Consider the following 14,517-nt stretch of genomic DNA (forward strand, 5'->3'; position numbering starts at 1 on the left):
ATAACATTCCCCATACATTTGTTGGTGGCTTCCTTGTTTATGTTCAGCAAATCTTGTCTGCTTATTTCCAAGTAACCTTATAAGGTTCACATGGGGAGCCGTGAAGGTCAGGAGATTTATTGTTTTCCTTGAATTGAAGCCCCTCTGTGAGATCTTCCAATAAAATGAGGTGATGAGAATCACATTAAATTGTGTGGGGTTTTCAAAGCTTGAATGGAATAATATATTCACAGACTTTCATGGGTTCTTGTCTCTCTTTGCTGCCCTCCTAGGCCTGAAATACCAACCTATCAAGCTCTGCAAAGTCTTGTGAGATTCTGGTGTTCATAGATGCTTGTCCATGCTTTATTCGGATTGTAGAGATCTTAGCTAGGTGCTGCACTATGAGATCCTCAGAGAATTATTTGGTTGGCCTATTCCCCAACTAATTGAGTGAAAGTGTGCCCAAATTTCAGCTCCTCTTGCTTGACAATTAGATGGTCCAACAAGGAGATAAGAATGTGGAATGTGATCAGGCTGACATGCATCTGCTTAGTGCTTCTTACGGAACAATGATGTCAAGTAACTTTTCATGAGGCGAATATGCTGTTCAACATTTGGAAAATTTACACTTTTAGATAAGAGCTGCCTATTTAGGAAGGATATAGGTACTCTTGAAGGTGGAATGAACACCGATATGCTAGATCTCCTTGTGTATCTAGGAATGGGAGTTTTGTGTGACCACTCTTTCGTTCCTTGATGTAACAATCTTGATGTACATCTATATTGATCTATAATGAAATATATGATGCATTTTCATTTAGAAAACCAGTTAAATCTATCTTAAAGTTGTAAACGTATTTGTTATATAAATGTAAGAGAAAATGAAAGAAACAAGTTAGCCAGTGATTATATAATTACTACCAATGTTTGCCAATATTTGTATGAAAGTCCAATCACTGTCATTTTGGTTCTCCTTGAAGGGTAAAACTAAAACTTTGTTGTGATTAGCAGCATTTTAACCATAGTTGGCCATGTTCATGATTGTACAGCAATTAACTCACGAATTTATTCCTGATTTTTTTTTATATCTCGTATAAATAATCTTAGTAAGCTTCCAGAGGAAAAAAAAATTGATAGCACTAATAGTTCCCACTCTTAAGATTTTACAACTTAGTTGCAACTTGCGATTAATAATTGTCCTGATATGTAAATCTATTTCCTATTGCAACCATTATCGATAAAAGTTTGTCATATAAAATATGTTTTCTGGGACCTGCTAGAATATGTGAGGTATATTATTGCAAGCAGCATAGATTTATCCGGTGCTTTTATCATCACATTTTGATTTAAGGATACATTTTCAGGTTATTCAGCATAGCGATACACATAAAATAAGTTGCAGTAGCTGTGGAGGGAAGCTTCCCTCAAAATTATCCATGAAATTGAAGCATGCTTCATCTGAGACTGGTCTTCTCTGTACATACTGCACTAAGGTTTGTTGGAGTTGGTTATTTTTCACTTCTGAGACTTTAGCTTATCATTGATTCTTGATTTTATGCTGTGTTTGTTTTTGCTGCTTTTGGTGTTTACCATTGAGCAAAAAGTTATTCTGAATGCTACATTGTAATTGATACATCAATTTCTAGTGCAGTTGTACAAATTCAAACAGTACTGTGGCATATGCAAGAGGGTGTGGCATCCCACAGATAAAGGCAGCTGGGTAATGCACTCTACTTTTGTAGTTCCTGTGATCAATTAACAGGGAAGCATTTTGTCATGTGCCACTAAGGTTTCTTGTCATCAGAAAAAAATAATATTTGAGAAATTGATACAAAGGTTTGGTTTTACAGGTTCAATGTGACAAATGCAAGATCTGGATTCATGCCGAGTGTGATAAAATTAGTAGCAAGCATCTCGAGGTGCATAGCATTGCTGACTTTTTGCATTTTTGTTGCCCTGTTCTGTTACTTCTGTATTTAATATTTATTCATTACTTGACTTTTTCTCTTAAGCTGAAAAACTGAGTCTTTATTACATGAAATAATTCAAAGTTTATCAACAGTAATGATGGAGTAAGAAGGGACTTTTCCTTTCTATCTCTTCTGATAAGCTCCATAGTCAGACTAACATATACTTCCTCAGCAATCACAGCTCAAACTTGAGTTGCTAAGTCATCCAAATATCTAAGAAAGTCCAATCTACAGTACTCTTTCTTGTACCTATCAAATGTGACATTGCATCTAATTTTCCAGAGAAAAAGGGGCTTCATCCAAAAATTGTGGACATACAACAAGTACCACACAGATTGCATACAATACCAAGGATCGCCAAATAGGATTTCCCTCCAGTGCACAGGGCTGTGAAATATACCCCGAAACCATTAGCCAATATGAAGTCAAGACTCAAAACTGTCACACAAAGTTACAATCCCAGTAGATATCTTCTTTTCTGCCAATTGTTCACATATCTGAGAGGCTGGTTCTGGCTAGCCTCTGCTTGCTAGGAAGACCTTGAACCAACACCTGCCGGCCAAGGACTCTAAGCTTAAAGGCACTGAGTGTGACCATATAGTGTGCACTGTGAACCCACTTCTTCAAGTGGCCCTCGTCATCCATAACTGACCTCCTTGAATTCCGCTTCTTGACAATCCTGAGTTTGGATTTAATATGACTGTACATAGAATGAGAGTCGAACATAACATTGCTTTACCATTCAGCCAAACAAAATCTCTCTATCTAGGATCAATCTTTTGAAGGGCTGCCTTTATTTATCACTGGCATTATTCATGTTAATTATTTCCAAGAAAGCCAAATTGTATCTCTTGCCATTTATTCTGGGGAGAGAGAACAGTGAGAGCCTGCTGACTCTGCATTAGTCCTGAAACACCAAATACTGCTATTTCCAAGGTCCCATTAATGTGTAAGTTCTTGCAAAATTCCTTGACTGAATGGAAACTAATTGGCCTGCCTTCCACATCCTGTTCAAAATGAAAGAAGCCTGGATTACAGAGTCTGGAGCATTGCAAAGAACATCCAAAAGAGAGTATAATTAATACCAAATAGATGCTTGGAAGAAAGGATCCAATGCTTGACTGATAGAATCTTGAAAATATGATACTAACAGAGCTGTCCCTGCCAATGCATACAGGATCTTAATCATGCTGAATATTTCTGTCCTCAATGTAAGAAGCAACCTGCCATGGGAAACACTCAAAAGCAACTTATAGAAAAGAAGTAAGTGATATCACACAGGTTTGTTGTTTCTAATGTATAACTAATAAGTTAAGGTACTTTTATGCACACTAAGCAAATTCAGACAGTGCTATGCTTTTGCGAGTTTTGTAGATGTAACTCAGCTGTGAATTTTTAGAGGAATCCCTCCTCATTTTAACTCTTTAAGTTCTTTCATTTAGATTGGTTAACTATGTTCTATCATCTGATATTGTGGTGCACTATTTTGATGACAGGGAGATTACCAATAAAGCTTGTGCTCCTCCAGATCGTCTTACCGTTGTCTGCTCTGGAAAGGGAGGATATTACTTGCCTAAGGACCACTTGTAAAGTCTGAAAATCATTATCTCGTTTCTATTGATGTTACATGTGCGCACGCACACACACACACGTACGCGCGAATACACATACATAAAACAGAAGTTCAACCATTTATTAAGGAGAAACAATAAACAATTTTTTTTTCTAGAGAACTTGAACATTTGCTGTGCTTTGGTAATTGCATGTTTGGCTTTTGAGATCCTCCACATGTTTTGTTTTGTAAACCTTCACATGGTTACACCAGGAAAATAGCTACAACCTGGCCTACGAAACCTTGTAAAGCCTAAAAGAAAGTGGTGAAAGACATTTTCTATTTATCGGGAATGTCAAATGAGATTTCCTATCATTTTCTGGAAGTTTGATAAAATTTATTTCTTCCATTCATATCAGTGCAAGAACTGACACGATAAGAATTAGGCATGTTTAGATACAAATATTGGATTTATTTTTCGTACCTTGTCATCCTCCTGAATGTTTGGTTCTAATCAGGCATAAATTACCTTGAAATGAGAACTATGATACTCCTAAATGCTAAACACCAGTTATCTGGTAGGTGGTTGTTGTAGATATATTTCTGCATCCCTGTGATAACCCTTCTTGTCTTGACTCTTGAGTTGCAACTTTCAAGGGATGATTATATCAAGCTACTCAAAAGCAATTTTTATGCCCCATAATCACAACTGGGCTCACATGGAAGCAGCTATTGACTTGGTAAATGACACAGATGAATTATAAATACATAAAATTTTGAAATGTATATCCAAACCATTACACACTGAATATGCAAAATTTGCTAATTAATATTGCATGTACAGGTGCAAATAGGAATAACTTAATCAAGATACATAAATTCTAGGTTCAGAGATACATAAAATTAGAGTTCTGAAAGTAAATAAATGAAAATTAAGGCTTCAAGTGGCCCTAGAGTCCAAAAATCATTGTTCTATAGTCTATAGCATATATGTGGCATGACCGTTATAAGACCCGCGAGTACCCGCGGGTCTTGACAGGTTCTATAGCGAGACGGGTCACTCGCATAGGACCTGCGGTCTCTACCCGTACTCGTCCAAACCCGCATAGAACTTGTCTACTTGTATTGAACCCGTGAAGACCTGCATGTGACCCGCATAGGACCCACATAAGACCCGTGGACCCACTCAAAATTCATATTTTTTAAATATTTTTTTTGGAGATCTTTTTTTTTTGTTTAATTCTGTATTTTGTCGAGTCTTATATAGGTTTCCGAGTCAATAGCCAGACGAGTCTTATACGAGTACGAGTCGTGCAACATTGGTATATACATACTATACTAGAATCAAGACTCAATCAAAGTCATCAAGAATCCAGATCGTCATTATCATTAGCTATAGCATCTGCTGAACTCTGGATCATCCTGACGGTGATGTATGGTTACCCTCCCCTTGAGGTGCTGCCCCTGAAGGCCCTGGACCCAACACCAATGTGACCTACCTCTGGCTGTGGAAGTGGTTCCAAGTCCATCTGGTTGGAATCATCCTTTAGAAAATGCTAAAGTTGGTGGATGAGCTCGAAGTCCTTCAAATGCTGACAATGAGAAGTGTGTGAGTCAAAAAGAGGGGAAATGTCTGTTTATAAGGATGGGTTTAGGGTTACTTTTTTGGTTTTATATTTATATTTATCTTTTGTTTTCTAGGCTGATTGGGCTCACTGCTTGGTGGCCCAGTCGGCCAGTTGGGCTCTGCTGAGATATTGCTGGTCAGTTTTGGTCTGATTTGTTTGAGGTGGATGATGAATTTGCTGAGTCAGCCACCAGTTTGGCCAAAAAATGAAGTCAAACTGATCGAGTAAGTTTGACTAATCTGATCATGATAACACTGATAAATAGTCTACCTCTCTCTTCAGTCTCTGCAAGCAAGGTTAACATTGTGTATCTTTGATTTCCAGATATGTCTGACTACTACTTGCAAAAGTATCCTTTGTTCTGCACAGAAAAGAAAAATTATTACTTGCAGCATTCCACTAGAACAATATACCATTATGAAGGTTATGGCTAGAATATGGGAGTTGCAATCTTCTAATAACATGTTACATTGACATTATATCAATGTTATTAGAACCGGACAGGTCATCGAACTAGTTGACCAAAAAATACATAAATATACAAACTTTGGAAAAAAAACACATATATTCATGTGCATCCATATGAATGAAAATATTTATATACAAATATGCAAAATTTCTCATATATATAGCAAACAAGGGAGCATAAATCAAAATAGCACTAAGTGCAATCCATCTCTAAACCAAAAATACATCAACAAAGAGGCTCTAGATGGCCTCTAGAGCCCAAAAAAAATCATGCTACAACAAATACCTAAATACCATCCAAATTGTTTCCTATATTGGGATACTAATCATCAATATCACCTTTTAAGCATTACAATAAAATTGAAAAATCTTAACATGTCAAATCGAGATTTTGTTTTAGTGATGGGTACATTTTTATTATGGTCATGAATCATGATAGAGGAGTTCAAAAATCGATGCCACCAACATCAAGGTACATAGAGGGCTTGGTGCTTTTGATTAAATGCTAGTTCCAAATGCTCATACATGATAGAATCCAATGGAAATGTTGCAATTCCCCCAATCTTGAATTCCTGAAAATTATTGTCTGATGGATTTTGAGTGGGATCTAAAATTCTACTTTCTCGGTATGAAATCTAGTGAGGTTGGAACCACTCTCAAACATCCGGAAAAAATCAATGGTAATGTTAAAAGTTCATGTAAAAGTGACATTGTATGGAACCAGTTCCATACTGATCCCGCTGGTTTTGTATTGAAGCAGCTGGTTTGATGAAAAAATGCCAGTTTGGTATCGATTCTCGAACTAGCCGATTTTGTACAGAAACTGGCTGGTTCAGTACCAAACTGGCCTTTTGTGATTCTGTGCCATTAGTCGGACTAGTTAGGGCCCAAAAATGGTTGAAATGGCAGGTTCAATTGGTTCCAGTCAGTGTTTTTAAAACCGGCCTTCCTAATCGGTAATCGGTCAAACCGGCCGGTCCACAAGGCCACCGGTTGGAACTGGGTGAAAAACCCGGTCAGGAAGGCGATGTGGCGGATTTTTGGCCCTAACTTGTCCTAACCGGCCGGTTACTATATAATGTTTATGTGAATGAGCTAGGTTGGTTCAACTAACATCAAACTTTCAAGATGTGCAGCTAGTAGAGGTTGTGACTCAAATGAAACAAGCTTGAGTTGGAATCAGCGTTTTTTGCCACTTAAAAGTCCATCTACATCTTGAAACAACTACATTTTACCTACAAGCTCCTTGTCTCACATTAGATCTTTAGCTTGTGTTGTTTAAAGCCTTTTTGGCATTGAGCTTATGACTTGTGAAATTTGTGGAGTGTTGCTAAGCCTTAATTTTCCATCTACTAGTCCCTCTTTTATCTTCACCTCAAGTCTTTTGTTGAAGTTTTCAAGCTTTGACACACCTCCTCGAAAGTTACTCTCATTGTGACACTTTTCATGTCACTTAAACTTAGAACTTGCTAGTCCCAGCAACATTCACTAATTTTTTGCAACCTTCCATCTTTGTAATATGGCATGCATCATCGAGGCTTTTAACTTTTTAATACTTATGACAAGGTGAAAATCTCCTGGACTTTGAACCTCTTAAGCTTGTGTCATTTGATCCACTGCCTCTATCTTTTGATTTTTTGTATCAACCTATGGCACAAAGTTTGCAAGTTTTGAAGTTCAAAGTGCACAATGATGTACCTTTGCGTATCGATAAAGGTGCAATAAGACCATAAGAGCCACAAAGCAAAAGCAACAAGTTTGGAACTTTCAATAATGTGCATTAGATCACATGTAAATGAAAGATTGAAAACTCCAATCCTTATGATAGGGAGCAAAAGGAAAAGAATTTGCAAATGTTGCATTTTGCAAGCTACTTAAACTTTCAAAAAATCTCAACCTCACAAGAAAGTAAAACTTCAATATCAAGTAAATTGCAACAAGGAAAAGGGCTTATCATGATAAGTTGTAAATGAAAGCGACATGTTGCAAACATCATAATGACTGAAAGATTCAACTCACGCAACAAGACACATAAGAACGATTGAAAAATTCAACTCACACAACAACACACATAAGATGGATCAATAGTGATGTGCCACATCACAAGTTGCAGATCAGGCTGAGGCATCCTCAGACTCTGAACCAGATGATGTCTATGTAGCTCCTGATGATGATCCTGTGTCTAGTAGTGGTGATGAACTTGATGATTGATCATGTGTACACTGTAGACTTGTAGTAGGCCAATGGCCTCATAGCTTGCAGCATTGTTTTTGGACTTTATAGGCCATTTAGAGCCTCATTGCTTATGTATTTTACTATTTTGTCGATGATATGTATTGCACTCGGTGCCATTTTGATATATTCACCTTTACATGGTATATAAATGAGCAAACTTTGCATATTTTGTCTCTATTGGCTTGGAATCATGGTTTTAAATCTTAAAAATAGTTTTGTTTAATTAAAAATTAATTATTTAATGTATTTTTCTAAAATCGGTTTGTTTAGACCTAACCAGTCCCAATTCGACTGGTTCTGGTCGGTAAACCGGTTCATTAGGTGGGGTCACTGGTTCTGGTTTTAAAAACATTGGAACTTCCAGTCCAGTTTTGATAACACTGCATTATATTAGTCACTCATCAAATGTAAAGTGCCAAGTATGGTTGCATGTCTTATGGTGAAATTCCTAGGCTCTATAACTTGTTTAACAGTGCTTATAAGAAAACTTTTCCACGGAATCACATGTATAGAAACCATAGTGGCTTATTAGAGAAGATCTTTGACACCATGATTTTGTCAGCGTTAATTGAATATGCTTCTAAAGAAACATCTAACCTTGATGTAAGGTATTTGAATTAAATTTCACCTACTTCAAAACTTTTCTAGGGATACATTTTTTATCTTTTCTTCAGGCTTGGAAGTCCTTGTAACTATTCTGTATGAATGGGGGCCAGCATATATTCGAGCTATCTAATATTAGTCAACTGAAAATAGCATATTTTTCAGATAAGGGTCAATATTTGGATTACTTGTAATGATTATACAGGGAAAAATCTTGAATTTAACAGTCTGATATATAGAGAGTCATTTATGATGTGCATCGTCTCATCAAAGAAATCCTGTATCAGTATTAGTATAGACCTGAACGTTGGCATGCTTAGCCCAAGATATCAGGTTTTGTGTTCACAGACTTTGAGGAAGGTGGACCTATAGGAATGCTTCCCGTACACAGTCTAAGACAAGGGATGCTAGGGGTTGGTGCAGGATGGTGTCCAGTAGGCATGCCCTAGACACAGTGACACACCTCGTGTCTTGATGGTGAACCTTGGGACATTCTTCCCCTCTTGCTACGTCTCTTCCCTTCTTCGCAAATAAAGTAAAAATCACCTAATATTATAATTTTTATAATTAGTATCATAGCATATGTTATTAGTTTTGTATGAAATGATATACATATATAATATATTACATATTAATATAATATATTATAACTTTATATACATATACATTGTTTTATATAAAATGCTAAAAGCTAAAATTGATGTTCGTATACCAGCATCTACACCTGCACCCGTTAACCTGGCAATATAGGTTTAATTTTTAAACATATGATTTTAACTTTTAAGTTATCATACTGTGCTAAGATCCGTTAAGTCACAGAAGTCCTGATTTGAGATAAACAGCAATTTAAAATTTAATGTTAATGATTGCATCTGATGAATCAGTTTTCTGATGCTATGTTAATTGGCCTGAACAATGCAAACTTTCTGTATTGGGAATACATGTTTCTTATGATTTTACACGGTTATGTTGTAGTGATGCAGCTATATTAGCAATTTTGCCAAAACATTGTTTCCCGAGTAAATTAATATTTTGAAAGTTGAAATCTATAACATCAACCTGCATTAAGTGCTTGCAATTTATTATTTTAATAGGGTTGGTTATATCAATCAGGAAAGCTCATAACATAGCTGTTATTGGAAAATAAAGTTCACAAGCTTACATAGTGCATTGGTAATTAACATGCATGAAGTAATCTGAGCGACAAACACTAGTGCTCCCTTGTAGTTATTTGGAAGAAACTGTTAGGTTTTTCATCAGTCAAGATAAACTTCATTGCTGAGATAGAACAACTCATAATATATATATTTTTAAATAGAGGTCAGAGCCTTTTGCCAAAACGGCTGGGATGGAAAATATGATATTGTTGAAGGTTTTGGGCTTTAATGGAAAAAAAGCTTGGAAAGCACTATCGTTGTTCGCTGCATTTTCATCATTTGTTAATGTTGATTCCTTGATGATATCGTTTCATTGAACTGTTGTCTATCTCTTGGGAACCTGTCTACAAAAATTCCATCCAACAATCCTTGATGAAAATGCAACCATTTTTTGGCATCCCAATGAAGTTAGCGATTGTGGAAAAATGTGGAAATCAATTATGCTCAGGAGTTGACGATATAAAACACATTAGATAGAATTTAGTGGTTAGGCATTATGGACTTGTATCTTGATTGATACCATAAGAGATTAGTTTTATTAGTATCCAATGAATGACCACAAAAGTAGGTCCATGACACTAAAAGAGTACAACTGTGTAATAGAAAGTGGGAGTGCAAAGCAGCTCCTGTACCTATGCTAATAACCATAGGAGAAGATCTAAGCTCAAAATTATCAGACTAGCATATTTGCTTGGAGGAAGAAAAAGACTCAGACATAAAATGAACACATAAGAAAAAGCTCAATGAGAACATGTCAGGTGGTGCTGAAACTGGAACCTAAAGCTGAAAGAGGGAGGAGGAAGAAGAGGTCTCGACATCAAAGTCCCCAATCATTGTGAAGGGGCCAACACACTATTTGAGAAAGTCAACTGGAGGCGCCTAGGGCTGAGAGGGCCTGACAGTACATGCAGTCTTGGTAGGGATCTTGGGGGGTGTTAGAAAGTCAGATGGGCAGAAAGATTTTCTTATGTTGATAATCACTTGTGATATCTTCTTGCTCTTATTAAATTTTTTATGTTGTTCTTTTATCTTTGTTTCATCAAGCAATCATCAAAACAAAATACGAAGATCAATGACACAAAATGTAGGCACTCAGCCAGGGCTAAAGCCCCTCTATAGGGGAAAATCCAGTCAAACTTTTCCACTAGCAAAATCAAGTTGAGGTAGACTGAGACCCTAGACCAAAAGACCTTCCTCCTCCACCAAGTCAGCCCGCCCTTCCAATAGATGATCTCTCTGAAAGTCACCATGTGTCAGCTTCTCAAATGTAGCTTCAACCCAAAATTTTGATCCCCAACTTCAGAACTTAGACTCCCAGCTTCAGAATTTTGGCCCAGCTTTAGGACTGCAGTTTTGGTCCTTCCAGCAACTCAGCAGCTTCACACGTGTGATAGAAAGAGAGAAAATTTCGACTTCTTGTGCTTGACAAAGTCCTCCTTTTTTGCTAGCCCTTTCCTCCTTGTTCCTTGAATTTCACACTTTTTTATTGTCCAAGAAATTGCAGATCAAACTTGTTGAATGAGTGCTCCAAATGAGGTCTAGTTGATGCCTTTATATAGGAGATTTTGTCCGTCAATTAGGCCGACTTGGTGGAGCCTAGAAGACCTAATTTACATCAAAATAAGTTTGTTTCCTGATTGACAATGCCCAAGAAGGGTCTATTACATTATGACATAGACAAGGACACTTGATGCAAACCCTAGAATCCTACAATGGAGGCTTTGACCTATGAACCATTGAACCAAGCATGAAACCCATGCTTTAATATGTCAATTTCTTTAATAATAAAATTCCTTTTTCTTTCTTTTGACAAATACATTGCATCATGACTCAAATACAATTATGAAGACCGACACTAGTTACATTCTTCAACAGGGGGGCCCTAGATCAAGGAGACACATCACTCCTAACAATCAAAGCTGCAGAGAATAATCTCTGAAAGGATGACTTGTTGCTCGATTAACCCTGGAGAGAAGTACTTTGTGACATGTGCAGAGGGAGTCTGTCTTTGGCATTGGCCCCCGTAGAACCGCTATGTCTGTCAGTCTAGTGAAGTCTAGCCTAAGGTCTGAGACAAGAGCTTCTCAACAGTCTTTCAGAAGTAGGGAAACCCATTGGAGTGAGTTGGGCTTGGGATGAGATTCAAGGTCCCGTTGGTCTGATATTCAAAGAAACTAGATCCTCAGTTTGTTGCTTGCTTCCCTGAGCTGGCAGACAACAGGGAAGAAAGCTGTTATCCTCCTTGAAAGCTTTGGACGTGGAGGACCCAGCAAGGACTGGGATCTAGACTTGAGAACCTTACTCAGAAAAATAACGAAGCATTTCTGATTTGGATAATGGAAAAATGTAGAGAGGGAGCCACTTGAGATGAGGTGATTCTCCAATTCAGTCTCCTGTAGGTGGCAAAGCTGTTAAAATTCTATTGCAAATGGCGAATATTTAATAATGTGAAACTTATATAAAAATATATTCATCTCAATTACATAAATTAGTACCTAAGTAATCTCACCATCGAATTTGATATATTTGTTTTTTTACTTGTGTTGAGAGATCATTATATGTTAAGTTTGACTAGAAGTTCCCAATCTAGTTTCTTTTCAGCGTTTTTAGTTTTTAATACATCATACAGGATTGTTCTTGTGATTGAAGAAATAGCACTTCCCTTTTTATATATTTGGTCGTTATGTGTGATTTATTTTTTCTCTGGTACATGCCAGAATCCTTTGTGAATGTAGTGAATGTGGAAAAGGTGTGAGGATGAGCATTTCACAATGGGAAAAACATACAGGGTCTCGAAAGAAGAAATGGAAGCAAAGTGTGAAAGTGAAGGATTCGACTCTCCATCTCATAGACTGGGTTTGTATCTCCAAATTTATACTATTCAGCTTGCATAAGACCTGTGATGATTTCTTGTAAGATGAATGCATTTTTTGACAGTCATTACTCTCTGATTATTAGCCTTGAGAGAAACTGAAAAACACAAGAGCTGTTACCTTTTACATATATATTTTATCCATATTCCCAAACAATAGGAGTGCTATGGCCTTGTTTCATATTTGGGAATAAGATTTAATAAGTTGATTGTGTTTGGTGCTTTGCATGTGTTGCATTTTTTTGACATTATATTTAACCTCATATTATATTATTGGATTTAGAACATGCAATGTTATAGCTTGCTCACTCCTTGCATCCATAATTGAGAAAAGCCAGTTACTGGTATCTAACTGAAGGCTTGCCTTGAACATTTTTCTTTGGATCATCGATTGCATGGACTGAGGTGTTAGGGGCATGACACCCACTCAGGTGACAGAGCCTAGATCCCATAGGGTGGAATTTAACATTATTGTTGCATTGGGGCTTGTGTTGATGCATTGATAAGTCCACAGTTACAAACTTTCAGATATTACTGTTATTTTTCTTTTATTTTTTTTGGTTTGGTCCTGTGATCTTTGCCTTGTTAGATTGACAGATAGATTGTTTGATTGATATTGTGCTGGAAATATTGTGTGTTTGCTATACCTTTGTATTCATTTCTAATTGCCTCTAAAGCCAATCCCCTTGATCATGTGATTTTTTTTCGTCCCATCATAGTTCTTGAATTCCTTGAATGTTGTGGTTAGTGCATGGGACTTTCTTGGTCCATTACATAGCAGTTATTCGCTTGTCTGACCTGACATTTTAATATTTCCCCATTTATTTCTTTTACCATGTTCTGTAAACTTTAAAGACTGAATGAGGCCACTGGCTCTTAGATTATTAATTTCGTTCTTGCCCCTACTGCTAAAACTTTATCATGCCCTTAAATGTTCAGAGGCTACGTATTTAACAACCAGTAAGAAATAATTTGTTCAATTTAACAGAGATGTAGTTTTTTCTTGAAATTGGCTAGTTTTAATCATTTTCATTTGCTTTGCAGATAAATCAGGCATATGAAGCTGGGGTTCGCGGCCTTGGATTTTATAGCCCTGAAAAGCAAACACATGTGAAATTTCAGGAGCGAGAATTGATCAGATGCTTGCTTGGTAGATTGACTAAAAACCCTTCCTTTATGTGATCAGCCTTATAGGTTGAGAACGGGTTCCTCTTTAAATATTATTATTATTTTCCTGTTCTTTTTTATTTAACATGCTTCTTATAGTAAAACTAAAAACTAGGGATTTACATCATGTTACATTGGCGAGATATGTGCTACACATAATGATTCCCTCCCCCAACATATGGAAGATGGCCTAATAACATGTCATCATTAACTCTAATCTTTAATGAACTAATAAACTATTTTGAAAAGAATCTACTTGAGCTGTATGCAGCACCACTAGCTCATCTTTGAAAGCTGACATTTCTACTAGTTCTGACCTATATTTTTGTTGGATGGATGTTGATTTGGGTTTCAAAAAAGGTAATGGTTAGCCTGTGAATCCTTATGCATTATTATATTACTGCAGAACCATATGAACCAGTTAAAGTGAACTGGACAACTGAAAGATGTGCAGTATGCCGTTGGGTGGAAGATTGGGAGTACAACAAAATTATTATTTGCAATAGGTACTAAATGTGACACATTCATTCAACTTGGTCCTGATGGCTATGTTAATTTATTTTAATTGTACTAGTTAAATGTTGTACGACCAGAAATAAGAGAATATACTTGTCTCAAATTCAGAAGCTCTGATATTTGATCTATGTAATTTATTCATTAGATTAATTTATTTCTTATATGTACTTCTCACTAGTATCTAGCACAAAAGAGCTTGGACCTAGGCAATAGTTTCTAATAAATAAGTTTGAACAACAGATGTCAAATTGCTGTTCATCAAGAATGCTATGGTGCGAGAGAAGTGCAAGACCTTGCTTCATGGGTTTGCAGAGCTTGTGAGACTCTAGATATTAGGCGAGAATGCTGCCTTTGTCCTGTGACGGGT

At 36.8% G+C, this 14,517-nt stretch overlaps 1 protein-coding gene across 8 annotated transcripts in view; it reads left to right on the plus strand.

The window, feature by feature from the left end:
- The window catches only part of LOC149140852 (histone-lysine N-methyltransferase ATX5-like), a 114,571-nt gene that overhangs the window by 57,940 nt on the left and 42,114 nt on the right, over positions 1-14,517 (plus strand). For all 8 annotated transcript variants that reach the window (XM_089446935.1, XM_089446929.1, XM_089446934.1 and 5 more), the window contains 9 exons: positions 1,347-1,475; positions 1,634-1,702; positions 1,833-1,901; positions 3,130-3,215; positions 3,449-3,538; positions 12,313-12,451; positions 13,512-13,617; positions 14,041-14,140; positions 14,391-14,515. In XM_089446935.1, the coding sequence (XP_089303061.1) occupies positions 1,347-1,475; positions 1,634-1,702; positions 1,833-1,901; positions 3,130-3,215; positions 3,449-3,538; positions 12,313-12,451; positions 13,512-13,617; positions 14,041-14,140; positions 14,391-14,515 (913 nt within the window). The remainder of the gene's footprint in view (positions 1-1,346; positions 1,476-1,633; positions 1,703-1,832; positions 1,902-3,129; positions 3,216-3,448; positions 3,539-12,312; positions 12,452-13,511; positions 13,618-14,040; positions 14,141-14,390; positions 14,516-14,517) is intronic.

Source organism: Pinus tabuliformis, chromosome X (genome assembly GCF_031772625.1).
Source record: "Pinus tabuliformis cultivar Carrire ecotype Pingquan chromosome X, CPIR1, whole genome shotgun sequence".
Lineage (NCBI taxonomy): Eukaryota > Viridiplantae > Streptophyta > Pinopsida > Pinales > Pinaceae > Pinus > Pinus tabuliformis.